General features: G+C 34.2%; 4 protein-coding genes across 4 annotated transcripts in view; 3 read left to right on the forward strand and 1 right to left on the reverse strand.

The window, feature by feature from the left end:
• The window catches only part of LOAG_11802 (GIY-YIG catalytic domain-containing protein), a gene marked incomplete at its 5' end in the record, with an annotated part of 4,772 nt that extends 2,776 nt beyond the window's left edge, over positions 1 to 1,996 (forward strand). The window contains 2 exons of the mRNA XM_020448419.1: positions 201 to 425; positions 1,487 to 1,996. Of these exons, the coding sequence (XP_020301437.1) occupies position 201 (1 nt within the window). The 3' untranslated portion in view covers positions 202 to 425; positions 1,487 to 1,996. The remainder of the gene's footprint in view (positions 1 to 200; positions 426 to 1,486) is intronic.
• A 1,744-nt stretch (positions 1,997 to 3,740) lies between these two features.
• On the forward strand, positions 3,741 to 4,025 carry LOAG_05693 (hypothetical protein; the record flags this gene model as incomplete). The annotated part of the gene is made up of 1 exon (XM_003141230.1): positions 3,741 to 4,025. One exon carries the CDS (start codon positions 3,741 to 3,743, stop codon positions 4,023 to 4,025), a length of 285 nt encoding a protein of 94 aa, XP_003141278.1.
• A 3,149-nt stretch (positions 4,026 to 7,174) lies between these two features.
• On the reverse strand, positions 7,175 to 7,830 carry LOAG_05694 (hypothetical protein; the record flags this gene model as incomplete). Its single annotated transcript, XM_003141231.1, has 3 exons — positions 7,175 to 7,246; positions 7,269 to 7,377; positions 7,703 to 7,830. The coding sequence occupies 3 exons, from the start codon at positions 7,828 to 7,830 to the stop codon at positions 7,175 to 7,177; spliced, it is 309 nt and encodes a 102-aa protein (XP_003141279.1).
• Positions 7,831 to 11,358: 3,528 nt separating this feature from the next.
• Positions 11,359 to 19,611, forward strand: part of LOAG_17873 (oxidoreductase) — a gene marked incomplete at both ends in the record, with an annotated part of 13,107 nt that continues 4,854 nt past the window's right edge. The window contains 14 exons of the mRNA XM_020450535.1: positions 11,359 to 11,521; positions 11,634 to 11,719; positions 11,916 to 11,982; positions 14,542 to 14,715; positions 15,068 to 15,268; positions 15,494 to 15,615; positions 15,748 to 15,917; positions 15,985 to 16,162; positions 16,278 to 16,686; positions 16,783 to 16,973; positions 17,156 to 17,352; positions 18,188 to 18,374; positions 18,671 to 19,000; positions 19,170 to 19,397. Coding sequence (XP_020305767.1) covers positions 11,359 to 11,521; positions 11,634 to 11,719; positions 11,916 to 11,982; positions 14,542 to 14,715; positions 15,068 to 15,268; positions 15,494 to 15,615; positions 15,748 to 15,917; positions 15,985 to 16,162; positions 16,278 to 16,686; positions 16,783 to 16,973; positions 17,156 to 17,352; positions 18,188 to 18,374; positions 18,671 to 19,000; positions 19,170 to 19,397 — 2,703 coding nt within the window. The remainder of the gene's footprint in view (positions 11,522 to 11,633; positions 11,720 to 11,915; positions 11,983 to 14,541; positions 14,716 to 15,067; positions 15,269 to 15,493; positions 15,616 to 15,747; positions 15,918 to 15,984; positions 16,163 to 16,277; positions 16,687 to 16,782; positions 16,974 to 17,155; positions 17,353 to 18,187; positions 18,375 to 18,670; positions 19,001 to 19,169; positions 19,398 to 19,611) is intronic.

Below are 19,611 nucleotides of genomic sequence, written 5' to 3' on the forward strand. Positions count from 1 at the left end.
TATTATATATATATATATATATATATATATATATATATATATATATATATATGTATATATATATATATATATATATCAAAACGTCTTTTGCTGTGCATTGTGTTATTTTCCCTTATAAATATGATTTTGATTTCTGTTAAAGATACATTTTTAAGCATGTTTCGAAGATTTCCGGAGTTTCAGTATAGTTAGTTTTGAAGAGATCAACATCATTTGAACACCGTTATATTTATCATATTATCATCAACCAGCGGAAGTGATTTGGACTAAGATTCAAAATTTGGAAGCTGCTGGAGCTTTTAAGTAGTTTTTGGCGCTGACGACTGGAACATTCATCGTTTTCATAGCTGAAGTGATCCGAATTCTAATCTTACATGTATTGATCTGATGATATCCAGCACGAAAAAATTGTCCCGATACAAAAGGCAAGTTTGTGTTCCACTCTTTCCTGATGCATCCTCAGATGTATGAAGGAAGACTGGAGAGGAATGTGAAATGCATTAGAAAGTTTTTTAATTACTAGCCGGAAACTGCAAAAGTAAGGTGTACTGTAGTACTGGTTTGTTGTTTCCATGTTAAAAACAGCTTTTAAAAATGTTTTTTAGAGACTTAATGGTAGAGAGCATTTGAAGGGATGTTAGACTGTAGTTGGTAGAGTTCAGACGAGTGTAAAGGTGTGAAATTAGGTATTCTCGCTCCTTTCTACTTTTACGTCTCCTATGTCGTCACCTCAACCTGACAGCTAGCATTTTCTGGGAGGAAAATTAGCGGTAGGTATAGCTACATGAGGAAGATAGTGCTGCTAGATAAAATTTCCTGTCTTCTCAAGAAGAGAGACATGAAAGGGGACGGAGCATGAGGGAAGAGAGTAGCCGAACGGAGGAGATCGGTACATTGCAGTTTACTTCAACAACTTTATATGCTCAACGAGATGCAAGATTTTTGAAATTGATAAGTGATGAAATGTGATAGCTGATGACTGCAACTTTCCGTGTAAAGATTGATAGGTGCAATAAATTTGGTGCTTGATGACAAGCTGTAAAAGACACCTCAACAAGATCGGTAGTGCAAGCCCATTTCCGATAGTCACTGAACTGTCTTCCATTCTCCGATGTAACTACCTGTTCTCTTATCTAGTCTTCTTTCTCTTCTCTGGTCTCCAACTCCTTCTACACACCTTAATTAATATCTTGGCCAGTTATTTTTGACCATCGATTTGTATAACATTTACATTTAATTCAATTTCATTTAAGCTTTAATTCGAACATTAATGTTCCTCATCTCCAATAAATCACACCTGCTTTACCTTAACTATTATTTTTTCGAAATGAAAGATCTTCTGAAAACGTTTACTTTGAAAATATCAATGAATGATTAGTTCATAGCAAGTTACTATCTGCAAATAGCAAAAAATGATCAAGTTGATTTGTAAATCTTCGCACTTGTTGTGTCACTGTAACTGAGAGAGTCAGATCATTCTTTGCAGAGCTGTGGGAAGGATTTGGAAATAAGAAAGGGTGGAAGTAATTAAACTGTTGTTGGGCCAACGCATGGACAACCCACTGGTGGTAATGAAAGAGATTTCAAAAGACAGTTTCCATTGCTTTATAAATAAATATATTACAATGCCATTAATCCTTCCAATTAATGAAGTAATGTGGCATAGTTTATTGGATTCTTCCGCATAACTCTATATTATTATGTTACGGGAAATTCTGGATAAATGAACTTTGTCATTAGTTTAAGTCCAAATTTCATCTCCATCAATTGTTATTTTGAACAGATTATTCCGTTCGATTAATTTTGACATGTGTTAGAGAATAGTCTTTTAGTAAGGTATGCTACTATCTTATTGTCATATCTTCCCCATAATATATCTGATGCAATGCTGTCATGCCTGTTTGGAAGCAGTTTTTACCGGAAGAAAATGTTGCCATCTTGTTTGTCACTTCGTTACATTTGTTGCATCCTAAATTTCTCTCCACTTTTTTTTTTTGAAGCGAGAATTTCCTAGTAAAATTTATGGATTGACTGATAATGATTTATATGTTTTGACACAAAATTCCGGAGACAATCTAATATGGGTAAGCTATCTACTACTGGAAAATAAAGCCATTCATATGCATACTTCTTCAAAATGGTGACAATAGTGTCAGGATGCGTTAGTCACAAATGTTATTTCCTTAATAGATTATCAGTGACGAAAAGAGTATCGAAAAATTGTGAATTGTATAATAATAGAATATATCGTTATGTATAATAATAGAAGATATCGTTATATAATAGAATATATCGTTCTGGTTACATATCTCTCAGAGATGTCAAATTCGCCAAAAATGATTTCTTAGCCGGAAAGATTCACATCTTTGACCAACGATATTTTCCAATCTATGTAAACTGTTAATTTCAATTTGCTAATGGTTTAGATCGATCATAATAACTTATACTCTGAATTGTTTTTTGGTTAACTAAAAAAGTGTTACAAAATTCTAGAAAAATAAAACGCTGCGCCCTTCCTAACTTTTTGGCCTTTCTTAAAACTGGTCCGTTTGAAGTTAATTAGTTCATCGGTAATTCGCACGACGAAACGCAGCTACCTGTCATCTTTGGGTTTTAATCTTCGAATGAAATAAAATTGGGTCATACCGATCGCGGTTTTTGATATCAGGAGGGCATATACAAACACAATGCCTTCTCATGCCAAGTAACAAATAATCCATTCACTCATTTCGTTGTTTACTCGTTTACGATAAATCTGGCCTGGATATCTCACCACAACATGGTAACAATAATATTAGCTTCACAATGTCGAAGTACGATAAGATGTATATTCAATCAAACTCTCAGACGACGTCGTGTCGTTACCGATAGTTTGAATCACAGTAAATAATCCTAAATTGATCAAAAAATCATTGCATGATGTCCAAAATCGATGGACTTCGAAAAGTTTTGCACCGTATAGGATAGCATTTCAGCGAAACTGAAGCTATAATATTAATTGACACGGTCGACTCTTTCTATTCATTCTTATTCGCATTTTAACAACGTTTTGAAAATTGGCAATTTTCGAGAAGCTTTTGTATAAATTACTTTTTCTAATAAAACTAATGTTCATAATCTGGTGTACAATTAAAAATTATTGTGATTTTATGGTTGTTTTGGTGATAACATTTGAATGACCAGCACATTTATGAATGGATGAGAACTGAGTGAAGATGGCTTCCATGCTTGAATGATGCAAGGAAAACAATAGAAAATACGAAACAGTAGTGAGGAAGAAGGTTTCGTACGGATCATGTAGTAGTATTGGCACATCATCAGCGATTGAAAGTACCGATTTCATCGAGTCGACCGACACCTTCTCATTTGGCATACCTATTGTACCGACCGACCTATCTCTGCTTGATTGTCACCGCAAGCCACACCCTTTTCGTTGCCTCCCTCAAACTTCAATCTTGTCGTCTTTGTCGACGGCATCATCGATGCCGTGTCGTCATCGTTGGTTTCGCTTGGCTTTGTCATTGTTACGTATCAGTTTCACCTTCTCATCAAAATGTCGATAGCCATGTAATAGTTGTAGTTCACTGAATGAAAAGCTGTCAAGATGGAGCATGGTGAAATAGATAACCAATTTTAATATGAGATTTGAATGGAAAAATGGATGGTTCGAGGGTGGACTGATGGATGGAGGAGAATGGATTAATAGATGGATGGATAAAGTTAGATGGATTGGTGAATAGATGAATGCTATAATATTGTTGCTCATACTTTTGACCCAGGATGAGGAATTGGAGAGTGACGAGAGGTACCTCTGGATCTTGTTTATAGATATAGAGAACAGCGGAAAGGGGCGGTGCGTTCAGTGTATGCGTGGTGCAAAATTACACCTTAACCAAACAGGTTTGACCGTTATTGTGGCCATCGCGGTTTGTGTACCACTGCTTTCTAGTATATTCACGCTGTCGCTAAATAAAATACTAAGAACAGGTGGTACCAGGTACCAAAGAACCGATGATCCGCTCTAGATATTTGGCTTATAATTCGAACCGTTTTTGTTCACCTCCTCATGCCTTCCCTGTAACTTCTAGGTATTACAAGTTCGAAAGATTGAGTAAAAAAGGTCCAGGTTCTCCTCCTAATTCGTTTCCTCATATGAAGCAAGACTTGTTTGTATGGACTTCTTTCGCTTAATTGGCGCAATCGTCGAAATTCACTCTTTTTTGCTTATCATTTTTCTTACATGACAATTGCTCCAGCATATTCCTCATTTATCCATAACTATAATGTGATAAAAATTATAATTCGATTATTCGATCATACCGTCCTGCGTTTTTATCCCGGTTCTGTTCATAACTAGCTGAAAAGAAAAATTTGTCAGCGATCTGGTCAAGTTTCAGATCAAGACCTGTACTTCTTTAAAGAAATTAAAGAATTGAATTTTAAAAAAGTTACTTTTGCAGTGGCGATTGGAACTTGCCAGTTGTTTGTATGCAAAAGCTTAGAAACATTCAAACAAAAGACATTCTATTTGGCTGAAGCCAAAAGCTATCCTATCAAACACAGTTTCGTAATTTTACCGTCTTCCTAAAAGTTACTTTTTCCTTTTTTTGATTCCTCCTATTTTAAATTATTCCTCTAACTATAAATTTTGAATTTTAACTGCGCTTTCTAGTCACGACAATATTTTATGGCTAGCAGTAAGCATCTCTAACATCAGTAGATCAACAAAACTGTGCAAAAATTGAAGGATATTTCCATGTATTAACTAATCTTGTAAAACTTTGTCGAAATCCATTAAATTTCTGATGAATATTGATAATTGTATGTATCGTACCAAACATCATGTTGCAATAAGTTATTCTTTTGTCATAATAACGTTCAGATTAATTACTCAGTATTATCCAGACATCTAAATACCAAATAAGGAACAATTATTTATTGGTCCCTATACTTCTGATAATAATCGAATTTATCCGGTTAATGCCTTACAGCAGTTATTAAAACCGATTACATGAATCACAGGATCATCTCATCACTTGTCCAGTTGAGAAAAAAGATATATGGGAGAAATGAATGGAAGAGAGGAAGAATAAACATTTCGGATTACAAGATAAAGATGTGACAGGCTAGAAAGAGCTCAGCGACCCCAATCTTGAAGTGACAGTTCGTTAGGTATCAAAATTAACCATGGCCATCTTTTCTTACATAAAGATCTACCAACCCGGAATGGAATACTGACGCGCACATAGTGACCCAAACAATAGAAATAACAATAATAATCTGTGGCAGTGTTATGTCACCGTCAAAGTTATTGTAGGCAGTAGCAGTAAGAGAAGTTAGTGATGATGGGCAAATATGGGCAATACAGTAAACAGAAAGAACGATGATTATTTCTTCTCATTGATAATGACGCTGTTGAAGGGAGGACTTTGTTTAGGGTAAATATTGGAAATGGTCATTCTAACATTATTAGTGAAAGTGGTCATTCCGGACATGACGATAAAGATGATTGTTCTGAGCCAAACAGCGGGGAGGAGGGAATGAATGGAATCTAAGGTAGAATGATGGATGATGTTCATTTCAAGTATGGTATGGAGGAGGGTCGTTATTCTGGGTACTCAGAGACACAAAAATTATATGACAATCGATACTATCACTTTTTTTTTCTGCTTGCATCTGTTTTCGATCATCATATTAACAGGTTTCCGCTGAATTTCTTCCATTTTTTTTTCTTTACTATTAATTGCTTATCGAAATAACCGATTTAAGCATTCATTTGACGACATTAAAAGACAATCTTTGATGCGGATTTCCGTGTCTTTTTCTCCGTTTTTTTTTTTTAACTCCATCTAGAACAAATATTGCACTCAATCATGTAAAATAGAGAAGAGAACCGTTTTATCTCTGACTAAACTTTTTCGTATTGAGTAGTACCATCGCTTGATTAAATTGAAACCATAACTAAATATTTCTACTTATTTCCTGTTAATATGTTCATCAACGAATGTAAAGCAAGAAAGCACTGTAATGAATGCTAAGAAATAATGTTATTAATAGAATGGCACACAACGATGGCATTTTTTGTTCATTCTAACAATAGTAATAATGTTTAATTATATGCCTTTTTACACTCAATTTTCTAACTTACCACTTCTTATATGGCAACAATTGGCAGTAATCAAAAATTACGATCATAGTATCATTGAAAGCATCAATTGAAGAAGTAAGTATAAGCAGATACTGGAAGTATTGTCATTTATGAGAAACGTTGTAACACATTCCATTCGTCGTTTAGAGTTCGATTTTTTTTCCTTCTTTTTAGCTTATTCAAAATAAACAATTTTCAATTAATGAAAAATTAAGCACAATTTTAGTTGGTGCGATCATTTTTTTGTATTTTCATAACTTAACTATTTGTTAATGAAACCAACTGTTCAACAGGATAGAAAGAAGCAAGGTTATTCATTCTTTTTTTTTTTTTTTTTTGCTTCCAAAACTATCATTGTTCATTTTCCTTAATCTCCTAATTTATGGATTTATCGGAAGAGAAGTAAGTAGAAGGAGCATCAGCCTAATTATCCTATCCATCTTGCAATTTCGTCACATATTCTTTGATATATATCATTGTTTTATCTACTTCGTATCAACAATTATGCTATTAAAGATAGAAAGGTCACTTTTTTTTTGGCCTTTTGCAACGCTTTTGATACGAATCTAGTTCCTGATGATTTCCTATTCTGAGTGATTTGCTTTCCTTTTTTTCTTTTTTTTTTTCAGTTTGAAGCGATCTGAGGAGCAGCAAACTTCATCCTAAGCTTTAAATTACTTTATTCCTTCGCTGCTTTCTGTTTCTTTTCCTATTCTCTTGCTGTCTTGGAAAAGACTAATAGTATTAGCAGCAACAATAACAATAGCACCATTCAAAACGGTCACAATAACAATATGACAAAAAACGGTAGCAACACCACGGAGAAATCAAGCAATCAATCGGATCAGTTATCTGGTGGTTGGGAACGTGTTTCCGAAGAACTTTCCGATTCACAGGTATTAAGTTTTTCTTCTCAATCAAACTGTCTTTTTGAATTTTTGCAGCTATCTTCATAAAATCTTGCGAACAGTTGCTATCAATGTATGTTATCAAATTTTTCAGAAAATAATTCAAGAAACGTATTTATCAATATGCGCATTTCGGAGCAAAATACTTGATAGATGCAAATGACTGATTAAGATTTTCACGGCAAAATTTCTGAAAAAAAAATTTCACATACGTTTATTTTAGAAGTATGCGAGAGTTTCTCTCCCATATGCGAATCTTTTGAGCAGTGATTAGCTTCCGTAAGTATCGAATTATTTCCAAAATTCCAACCACTTGCTAAGCTTAAAATTTTCAGTTGGCCTCTTTTCAATGTTATAACCTTGTGGAAGGAAGCTTGTTACAATATAAACCCTCTTTTTTTGTCACCTAAACCATCATATATCATATTATGTTCAGTTCTAATTTCATCAATTATACCAAAGAGTTAACTGAATAATTGAATAAACTTTTCAACGATTTCTTTCCACATTTAGAGGTTTTGACGTCTTAAATGAAATCAAAATTTCCTCAGAAACCTAAAGGAATTTCAATTTAATTCAAGACTAGAAAAAATAAAAATAAAAAATTTATCCAAAAATCTGCCGCCTGTTATGCGCCAAATAAAACTGGGCGATTATGTCGTCATTAACAATTCTGTCTACTTCCTCTGCCTCCCACCCTCTCACCCTGTTCAAAATTATCTCAATTCTCGTCATCTCTTTAAAATCATTTCTACTCCAATCATCAATTTCCATTTGTTTTTTATTCTTGACCTTTTTCCCAGATTCGGATTCCGTTTAAATTCCTGTTTTCGAATTCACGTTTGCGATATGCACTTTGATAACTTCCCTTTATCAGATGGGAAATCGAAATTTTTCATTTTTTTCATTTCTTATATTCAGAAGTGATCAGCGTTCAACTGTGACAAGATATGCAAAGTTTATCCTATACACTATACCGCTTTTCTGTCATTGTTTTTGAATACCGCACTTTCATTGCATATTTTGATGTCAGTAACAAATGGCTTTTATCTATATCAGGAATTTGTCGCGCATTTTTGGACTGTGAGGTGGAGTGAGAGTTGTATCTTTGTTCCAGATCAGTGACAAATGAGTGCGTTGAAGTGTATAAGTATGCACGCATATCAGAGGTGAAATAAGATTGAAATGTATTCATTTTCGAAATTGCTCAAATAATCGGCCCCTCAAACACGTTTTCATTTTTTTTAAACTCAGTGTTGTCAAAGATAGTAAAATGGGGCAGTAAATTTTGTCACTTCGATGAAAAATGTTAATTTCTGGTTAAAATTACAGTTTGAAGGCTTCACTAGTAGCGACCGAAATTCCTTTTATTCTACCGCAAGAAAGCGATTTTTGGTGAGTTGTAACAGTTTGGAGAAAAATTATCAAGGATGTATTAATGGAGATAAAGCAATGATAATTGGGAATTTAATAGTGATTATAGTTAGAATAGTGACGATAATCGTTTGTTAACGATAGGTTGTGTTGGTGTTCGCCATAATTCTTGATCATATTGATGTCGATGACTTTGTAAGAAAGCACTGATAGCAACTGACGACAGTTTTCGCAAGTTCGGTAACCTGAGAGAAACTGAAATGATAACAGCATGTTGGTTTTACCCATAAAAATTATCTTTATCCTGTGCATCTAATATTTACTTCAGATGGCTTCTTGCACTCATCTTATCATCTGCACCAGTCTCTTTTCCCAAGTAACCTTCCGAGAGTTTCTTCTCTTCAATTCAAAATTCGAAACATCCCAGTGTTTACTAGTGTAGTTTGACGAAATTGAAAAATACCTAAAGAGATGATAACCACTACCTGTAAGCATATCAATCCATACTTAATACTTGTTATTAGAGAAGGCGAGCAAGAAAATCTACCTATCTATCACTTTTGCTGATTCTGTCTGTATGCATATATTGTATAGTTAGATATATGGTTATGGTGATTTGCGAACCTTTCTAAAATGATTTCCCCTATTTATGGGTCAACAGATTTCTGCGTACAATTAGGGAGGGGAAAGGAAGGGGAGGGGTGAGAGCAACAACAAGAGTTTTGAAATGTGAAAGAGATGGGGGGACATAGGACTCCTTGATCAAGAGTCACACATATCTGCAGGAGATAAGAATCAACAGTGAACCGTTTCTAAAATTTGCAGCAACGATGTTACCAAGGTTGCTCCTCTTGCACCAATGATTGTTTGTAATAAGAATTGGTTCGTTTCATTTTCCACCTTCCTTTTTTGTACCAGCAACTAGTTTTAGTCCTAGTTGAGATACCACTGTTGAAACATGCATCCATGATGTCCTTTCGGGACCATCCCCGAATGATGATTTGTCTTTTTTATAAATTATTTGCAAATTACACCCTTCATTTCAGGATTTTTTTTTTCAAACCATCAAATAGTTTTCTTCATTTCCGAGACAAAAAAGGAGAGAACGGTCACTTCCGATTCTTCTTTTGAAACTTATATTCTTTCAAAGAAGATCGACAGTGAAAAGTTGCATACTTATGGCATAATATCTGTTCCACTTTATGTCCGACACTGTTTTCATTTCCATGATTTTTCTAATTTAAATAATACATTATCATTGAAAATGAACACTTTGGATCTTCCTGATAAAATTTCAAATTCCTGAAGTTAAAAGTTCATGAAAAAATTCAACAGATAGTAGAAAGGCTCATACACAATGACCTTGTATCTTTTATTCCAAATAGTGTAGCTGGAAACCAAAATTGGGTTTCTGGGTGCCTGGGAGGGGCGAGTTTTTAGGAGTTGTCGGGAGGAAGACGATAGGGATGGGTGCTGCGGTAAGAGAGGTATGAGGGTTGGGAGGGGGAAAGAAGGGGATGAAGACGGAAGTTGAGAGTGTTACAACTTAGGTACGTCATAAATCACCAAGCCAGCTCGAGTCAATCAACTGATCACTATTACGCAATCTTCCATTTTTCTGTAAAAATTTTTGTATAACCTGGAAAGGTTCTCAGGCGCATATTGTAAGCAATTTACTAATCTAACTTTTGAAAAACAAGAGAAGAAATTGTTTCAGATTTAATTTACTAAGATTATCTGTAGGAAAAAATGTTGATGAGAAGCGAATGAGAAGCATAAGTATATACTATACAGTAATTGGGAATGAAAAGCATAGGGTGTCGTGCTTACTTCCAGAGACTTTCTCATTGGTCATATTCTTTTCACACTCTTGAAAACGGCCAACCTCCAATTGGTTCTCATTTGCGCATTTAGCCTTTGATCAGCTTCATTTTTCGCTGGTGTACTGATTTTATTTATGGAATTATTATTTTTTTATGCATGACTTAAATTCTCCTTTCATACAGTTATATCACATTAACGTAGACTATGAAATGAACTAAAAAATGATAATTTAGAAATATTTGGTAGTAGAAATACAGAAGTTAATCATTCTTTAAAAGATTGTTATCTGAAGGAACCATCGGAATCACCATCATATATATTACATTTGGCTCCCGTCTCTCAACACTATTCGCCGGATGAGGGAGAAAAAAAATGCGCTGTTCAATGCCTCTCCGGTCAATTTTTTCATATTGATATCAGTCTTTTTTGTTCTCCTTACGACATTCAATTTCTTACCTTCTTTTAGTGTCATTCTTTGTGCTCTTTCTTTACCGATCATATCTTCTACTTAACGTGTTTTCTCCATACTTTTGAAAAAGAAAGAAAGAAGAGGACCAAGTGTCATTTCACACCTCCCCGCATTCCCAATTTTATTATGCCCTGGTTTTTAGTCTCCATAAAAATTTTCAATTTCATTTGAACTTTTCATCGTTGAAATTATGAGATCATTCAGTACAGGTAATGGCACGACTATGTGTTGTAGATGGTCATGCATAGGACTAACGATCTCAGCTTTTAAACCATTTCATTTTGACACGATGGATAGTTAAAGCTATCCGAGATATCTCAATATGTACTAATAAAAATAACAAGCATGATTAAAGTTGTTCGAATTGATGAAGTCTTTGTTTTGATAAAGTTAAATTTTAAATTAAATTATCGATCCTGTACAGCACCGATTGAACTAGGAAATGAAAACAGGCGGAAAATCAAGCTTGGAAAATAGACGGTGTTGATTGAAACATATATGTAAATTGTTGAGGAAACAATCAAAAATTGAAATTGCATACGTATGTTATTTTAAGGATGATTATTTTATTAGTTTTATGCATGGTAGCATCCAAATGTACTAATTTCAAATCGATGTTTCAGTCAAACGGAAGTATGAATTCATCGGGTGAAGTGCCGTTTTGGCGAGATCAGGAAGAAATTGTCATCACCGGCATTTCTGGGCGTTTTCCACGCTGTGAAAATGTTCAAGAATTCGGTGACTTGCTAATGGCTGGTGAAGATCTTGTTACCGAAGATAATTTACGCTGGCCACCTGGTAATTGCATATTTTAGTTGTTATAGCATTTATTTTTTCCTATTTTATAATTTTTACCAAATATCGGTGAGTTTTGGATTATCAACACTTCATTCAACTGCTTTATTTCCAGGAGTTTTCGATTTACCAAAGCGTCATGGAAAATTGAAAGATTTAAAAAAATTTGATGCGCAATATTTTGGAGTAACACCAAAACAGGTACACAATTTATCATGTTCGAACAAAAAAGACATTAAGTCAATTTAGAAGCTTGCCATAAATAGAACAGTGGTGCTAACTTTAGAATTGCTATTGTGGTTCATTGCTTCTGATTGATTTGGTTTTGATTTTTAATCGACTTGCCAGTATTTTATAACTCCGATTTTCTTGAAAATGTTAGATTTAACTGATTTAGGCTAATTATTTGGATCCTCAAGTACGGAAATTGTTAGAAGTGACTCTGGAGGCGATCATCGATGCTGGTGAGTTGAAATAAGTCTTAATTATTTATTACGATTCATGTTAAATATGCTATCACATTTTTCCTCCTTCATTAACCAGATATTGAAAAGTGAATGATTTTGAAAGTGTCCTTTCATTTCTGTTCCATCTTCCATTCAAATATAACCTTTTTGTTATTTAAATTTCAAAATCTATTAATGAGGAAATTGGAGAAAACTAAAATAGCAGCAGCAGCAGCAGCAGCAGCAGTAGCGGCTCAGAAAGCTGAACAATTTGATAATTGAAACGAATTTTGAATTAATTACGTATTAGATTGGTGAGTAAAATTAGGAAGAAAAAGCAGCAAACAATATACGCGTATATATTGCATTTATAAATTCATGAATTCATCAGTCCAGTCTAGAGAATGATGTCCTTTTATACCACTCAACCTTGAACAAGAACTTTCTGCTCATTACAGCCACCGTATTAACATCATCCCTGTCACAGTAGATAGATCAATCTGTACATTCTTCTCACTCATATTTTTTTTAATGATATTAACCTAAAAAAAAAAAAAATGAAGTTATTTCAGTGTTCATCATTTCCATTCACAGCATAATTCCTTTTTAGCTTAATAGTTTTATTGCATTTCTACAAAGAACCAAAAAAAAAATTGACAAGGAAAAGTTTAAAAACGTATGCGAAAGTTACTTGGTATCGTTCCAACATTCTGCAAAATGGCAATGACTAGAAATTGATAAGTTAGATGTCTTCATTCAGTGTGGTGTTTAATGTTGAAATCACAGCCTTTCTCCCACCATCAGTTCTGCAGTACATTAAGCAAAGACGTCATAATGACGCATTCCTGTCTTTATTTTTCTTTCACACGACGTTCCAACGTTGGATCATAGATCGTTGTAAAATGTTGCAAGCAGGGTGAAACACGGAAGAGCAAAAAGGAAATGTCATATTACAGTACTGCACTGAGCCATCTTTGAATATTTGGTTGAGTAATGCTGGTAAGAGTACCGATGAGATGAAAATGAATGATTGAATATAAACTATAAACTAAAATTTGTTTTTTCTTGTGCTAATCATTCAAGTATGATTAATGCGTTGATAAGAAAAGAATAGTGTTTTAATTTTGTTTTAGAAAGATTTAAATCACTTATTTGCTTAAATTTAAAGATCAAATGAGATAGGGTCACTGATCTGATTTTCAGACATCCTCCCGGGACGATACTACTTTTAACAAGTTGGCGCATTTTGTATGTGCTACGTTTGCAACAATTTTACCTCAACTTACTTTGACAAATGCAGAATTGAGTTATGCCCAAACATTAATATTTGATGCATTTAATGAATGTCAAATTTTAAACCTTACTCGCTTGTACATTTAACATGTATCATAGTTTTTTATTTGTTTAACCATTCTTGCCATCAGGAAAAGGAAGCGAAATGCAGGGAATTTGTACGATTCATAAATTAAATGGCTAATTAATTAATTAATATAGATGAAACTTTGTTATATTGTTACTTTTGATCTTTTGATCTCTCCCTAACAAAGAAAATTAGCGACACTATTATGCGATAGAGTATGACCGAGCTGTTATCATGTAATTTGGATGAGAAGTAGAAGTACTCGTTTTTAGACCAAAAAAAAAGAAAAACGTTTTTAAATATAAAATTCTGGAGTTTGATTTATTTCTTCATAAAATAATGATAATATTTAATATTAATTTATACGCAATAGAAGTGATCATCAGAAATTACATACCTCCTTTTCCAATATTAGATCATTTTTTTTTAAAGATTGGAATGGATTTTGTAAATTTCAATCTTCTTCTTTATTTTCATTTAAATCCAAACTTTTAACTTCCTTTGATGAATGTCGAATTTAGGCTTCCATTCGCTTATGCAACATAGCCTTTTTGATTTTGATACCTCAAGAGAATTGTATATACATAAGAGACTAGATTCTGAAATGTCAGCGTTTCAGAATCCTAGAATCCTAAAAATACAGGATCTCACTAAATCCCGAAGTTAACGCCATCTTGATATTTAAGGGGGAGGAAGGGAAGTATTCAGAAGTCATCATCTTTCTTTCGTTTTTCTCGCTTCCTGCCAATGAAAAAGAAGGGGAAGTTTTATATTTATATCATTGAATTTGCATATTTTTTAATTATTAATGTATACTTTCATCAACACTTTTTTGCGTCACTGTTCAGATACAGAGCAATTAAAGTTGATAAACGTTTTACGGACGGCCTTAATCTGCGCCCATACTGCAAGAGATCCATCTCATTCAGATGTGGATGATATTTGGGGGTGGACAGTGGCTCGAGTTTCACATTCTAAAATAGAGAGCAAATATGCACCAATGCATAACAAATACATCACCATGCCATCAACCCCTTTCATCTATAATGTCTACCTACAATAGCTTAATTGTACTTCACCAATTGGAATTGAATTTGCACTAAAAAATGATTTGGGAAAGTGAAGCTGAAGGAGCGAAATGTTGAGCGAGAGAAAGAAGTAAAACATGCTAATTGGTATCTCACCAAAGAACTGCTCAGTAATTTGATGTATTTCAGGTTTAAATCCAACTGAACTTCGTGGTTCAAGGACAGGTGTCTTTGTGGGTTGTTCAGCGTCTGAAACTGGTGGTGTATTAACTCAAGATCCAGAAACCGTTACTGGATATACATTGACAGGATGCGTACGCTCAATGTTCAGCAATCGCCTTAGTTTTACGTTCGATTTGAGAGGTTGTGAATTTTTTTCACTTGAGAAGCAGGTGTTAGTATGAGGAACAAGAAAAAATTCATTGAGCACTGAAATCTCATTTGCTATTTTTCCTGTGAATTTTCTCGAATAGTTAAGAGGTATCTAAACTTTGTAATTATTTGTTTTAATAAAAAAAAAACCTGCAAACAATCATTTTAAATTAGACCTATTAGCGAATTAAAGGACATGTGATTTAAATATAGAAATCATGAAAGTTGAAGGTAGTAGTAAGCTAGTTTGAAGTTAAAGTCTGCAAACCTAGACATGTCAATATCATGCTTTAATCTATAATATAAATAAGTTTTGAATTTTATACAAATTATTGTTCCTTAGGACCGTCTTTCTCTGTGGATACAGCTTGTTCTTCATCTTTATGCGCGCTTCAATTAGCTGTCGACGCGATACGACAGGAACAATGTGATGCGGCAATTGTAGCTGGCGCTCATCTAACTTTAACACCTACAGCAGCTTTACAGTTCCTTCGGCTTGGCATGCTTTCCGATAAAGGGAGCTGCCGTTCATTCGACGCTTCGGGTATTCATTAAGTTTTGCAACATATCGTACAGAATTCAATATCCCGAAACAATGAAAAGAAAAAAAAATCAAATCAGTTGGGACTGCTTGAATCCAAAAAATAATATAACTCTGTGAGCTTTGAAATGGTTTCCAGAACGCTTTAGCTGATCAGTGTTTTTACTGTTGCCGATGTATTTTGCATTTTGGAAATAGTTGCATTACATGACGAAGACGTATTTTGAGGTGATGGATATTGTCGCACGGAAGCGGTTGCTGCAATATTGCTTCAGAGGCAGTCAGCAGCTAGACGAATTTATGCTACTGTAATTCATGCAAAAAGTAATACTGATGGTTACAAGGAGCAGGTATGTTACAGATCCTGACTTTATATGCCAAACTTTTTTTTTTTTCGAAAAGAAAATGAATCTACAAATTTTCTGAACTTGAATTGGAAAAAAGACTGTCAAATTACCTAAATAGAAAGTTATAAATTTCAGGGCATTACTTTCCCATCAGGTGAACGACAGGCAGCATTATTAGAAGAAGTATATCGTGAGGCTGGAGTTGATCCTAATACAGTGACATATGTGGAAAGTCATGGAACGGGTACGAAAGTTGGTGACCCTCAAGAAGCAAACGCAATATGCCAAGTTTTTTGTCAGAACCGGTAAGCTTATAAAATTATGATATTATTTATGGGACAATTTTTAGTTTTTAATTTGAAAAATTTTTAGAAATACCGCACTTCTTATCGGTTCAGTTAAATCAAACATGGGTCATGCAGAACCGGCATCCGGTCTATGCTCAATTGCAAAAGTTCTAATAACAATGGAGCGTGGCTTTATACCCCCAAACTTACATTATAATGAGCCTAATCCATATATTCCTGGTCTTGTTGATGGTCGATTACAGGTTTCACAATACATTTTCAAGTTTACACTATTCTTATATTACAATTCAATCGCGTGATTACCATATTTCATCATTTCTTTAGTTTCTCTTTCTCTCCCTAAAATTGTTAATTTAGGTGGTTACTGAAAAAACACCATTCCAACGCGGTTTAGTTGGTATCAATTCGTTTGGCTTTGGTGGCAGTAACACTCATATTATACTTCGTCCAGCAAATCATGCAGAACGTAAATCAGCACCAACAACATTTATGAAAATCATTCCTTATTCTGGAAGAACGGCAGAAGCAGTAAACAGCATTTTCGACTGTGTTTTAGCCCATCCAGAAAATGTTTATTTGCAACAGCTATTAGCAAATCAGGCTAATTTGCCCGCCAAAGATACACCATATCGTGGTTATATGATTATTAATCGTGATAAAATCCCTTATCCACCAGATGCAAAAAAAGATCCAGAATTGCCACCTCTTCGAGATGTACAAAAAATAATGATCACTGAGCCAAAACAGATTTATTTCATTTACTCAGGTTAGTTTTGAACGAAATAATTACCTCAGCTCATTTTTTGCTTGTATACCACTCATGTTATTTGAATCTTTAATTTCATTTCTGATTTTTGTTTAGGCATGGGTAGTCAGTGGGCCGGTATGGTGAGGCAGCTTATGTCAATACCTGCTTTTAATGAATCATTGAGAAGTTCCAGTGATGCCGTCGTCGATTTTGGTGTCAATGTTTATGAGATGCTACAGATTGATGACTCAAGCTTTTATAAAAATAATACATTGAATTGTATGCTCGCAATTACTGCCATACAGGTTAGAAAAGTAACAATTGGAAAACTAAACTCTGAAGTTGCATTTCAATTTAGCTTTTTTGCCTAGAATACTTCAATTTGAGTGTAATGTCCATTTTTGTATGATAAATGAAAATTGAGATTATAATTTCAGGTACTTTTCAATGTTACTTTACAAATTAAGGACTGTAATTGTTTTTCCAGATTGCTTTAACAGATGTACTCTTCCTATTGGGTGTTACACCAGACGGAATAATTGGGCATTCGACAGGTGAAATGTGTTGTGGATATGCTGATGGTGGGCTTACACGTGAGCAAACGATGCACTTAGCTTATCATCGCGGTCACACAATTATGAACGCAAATATCAAAGGTGGTATGGCTGCTGTAGGCCTATCATGGTGAGAGATATTGGTTTTGAAACTTCATAACACATCATAACTTTGGAGGCTTTTAAAATTCTAGCATTCTTGCTTACTAAAACATCTGTGGATTTGAACATTTACGAGCATGGCATTATGAATCGTTTCGTTTCTTACTTAGTTAAGATAAAAATGATCCATGGATTTATTTTAATCTAATTGTTTTGATAACTTATTAGATAAAAGATCAATGAGGCTATCGATTCACAAATAAGAGATTTGCAAATTTTCCATATCATTTACTCTTGTCGCCGATTTTCTTCAACCGTGATAATAACTGAGGGTTCTTTCTGTTTCTTCGGGTAGTAGTATCTTAAACTTCGGTAATCTAACCTTTATTACGATAAGTTTATTGATACAACAACGAACTTGCAATTACGACATCGATGCAACAATTTAATGACGAAAACACTAAGAACAAAGAAGACTAAATCATGCCTGATACCCTTATATCGAACCGACCTCAATGAAATTTCTCGAGTGGGAGGGTCCTTGTACCGTTTTATGATTACATGAATTATCATCCTAATGGAGGGCCTATTGGTATAGAGTTCTTTGTTAGCTGAATTGTAGGATGATATGAGCATATAAAACAAAGATGTCTGGCTTTCAAAAAAAAGGGAGATTATTGTCCCTTTGTTTCTACTCGTCGATATCAGTGACAACTGTCATGCATACTTTAAACTAATTAATATATATGCCGTTTTTGTTAAAGGAACTAATGGATATTATGCAGAATGGAAGAATATTTACGATTCAGTTTTAAGGCTTATTGTCTTATACTGTATATTGCTAGTAAAATAATTTGATTCAGGGAAGAAGCCACAAAGCGATGTCCAGAAGGTGTTGTTCCAGCCTGTCATAATGCTGCTGATTCAGTAACAATTTCTGGTGATGCTGAAAAAATTGAAAAATTTGTTGAAGAACTTAAAAAAGAAGATATATTTGGAAAAATTATCGATTCGTCAGGAATTCCATTTCATTCACCAGCTATGCTTAAGGTATTTCGTTTGCCGGGATGTTGATATCTTTCCTGCAACCATCTGACTGCAGATTGCAAATACACGGGGTATCTTGTTAAGGTAGGGAGCTAAGCTAGTTTCAGGTTTCGAAAAAAAAGTTTCGAGTTTTTAAGGTGTTAATGCCTTTTCTTTCGTTACTTTTGTCGTGTTTGTTATAAATTGATTAAATAACATTAAATAAGATATATCATCAAATCATCATTAATGATAGCATAATTCAGCAAAACTGGGATAGTGATTCCAAGATTATTTCAAAGAAATTTGGTTAATTTCAGGTCAAAGATAAAATGCTTAAAGCTATGCGTACAAGCGTCCCAGATCCAAAACCGCGATCCTCTCGCTGGATTTCAACCTCAATTCCAGAAAGTAATTGGGAAAATGAATTGGCGCAAATGTGTTCAGCTGATTACCATACTAATAATGCTATAAGCCCAGTACTTTTCTATGAAGCACTTCAAAAAATACCAGCAAATGCGGTAACAATTGAAATCGCACCGCACTGTTTGATGCATGCAATCCTGCGTCGTTCGCTGCAGAAAACCTGCACTAATGTGGGTCTAATAAACATGAAAGAAAAAAATCGAGAACTGGAATCATTTTTACAGGTGAATCTTTTAGTGCTGCATTTACTGTTTTGAAAATGAGAATGTCGAAAACTATCATGTAATGATAATGCTAACAACGAAAAATTTTGATTCAAATCAAATTTATATATTTTTGCTATAATGATTCCATCAGTTATTTCTGGAAGTATTTAGCTTCATTCCGCTCTAGGCTTTGGGAAAGATTTATCAAACAGGAATAAGCATTCATATCGAAGCCTTATATCCAGCTATACAATATCCCGTACCGATTGGTACACCCATGATATCTCCTATGTGGCGCTGGGATCACAGTCAGGATTGGCCCGTTATCGACAGTAAAACGCTTTCAGTTGCAGGTGGCAGACAATTACCAACATCATACTGTTACACAGTTGATCCGTTTGCACCTGATTCAAAGGTACGTCGAAACTTTTCAGCAGTAATTATAGTCCCAAATAAAATACTGCGAATAAAGCAAAGAAAGAGCTGGAAGGACCAAGGAACAATTTAACAACATTAAAGGAGCTGGTCAAAAAAACAATGATCACATAATAATAATAACAATAATTATATGAGCAATAACAATAACAATAACAATAATAATAATAATAATAATAATAATAATAATAATA

The sequence above is a fragment of the Loa loa genome (genome assembly GCF_000183805.2).
Source record: "Loa loa unplaced genomic scaffold supercont3.143, whole genome shotgun sequence".
NCBI classification, from domain to species: Eukaryota; Metazoa; Nematoda; class Chromadorea; order Rhabditida; family Onchocercidae; genus Loa; species Loa loa.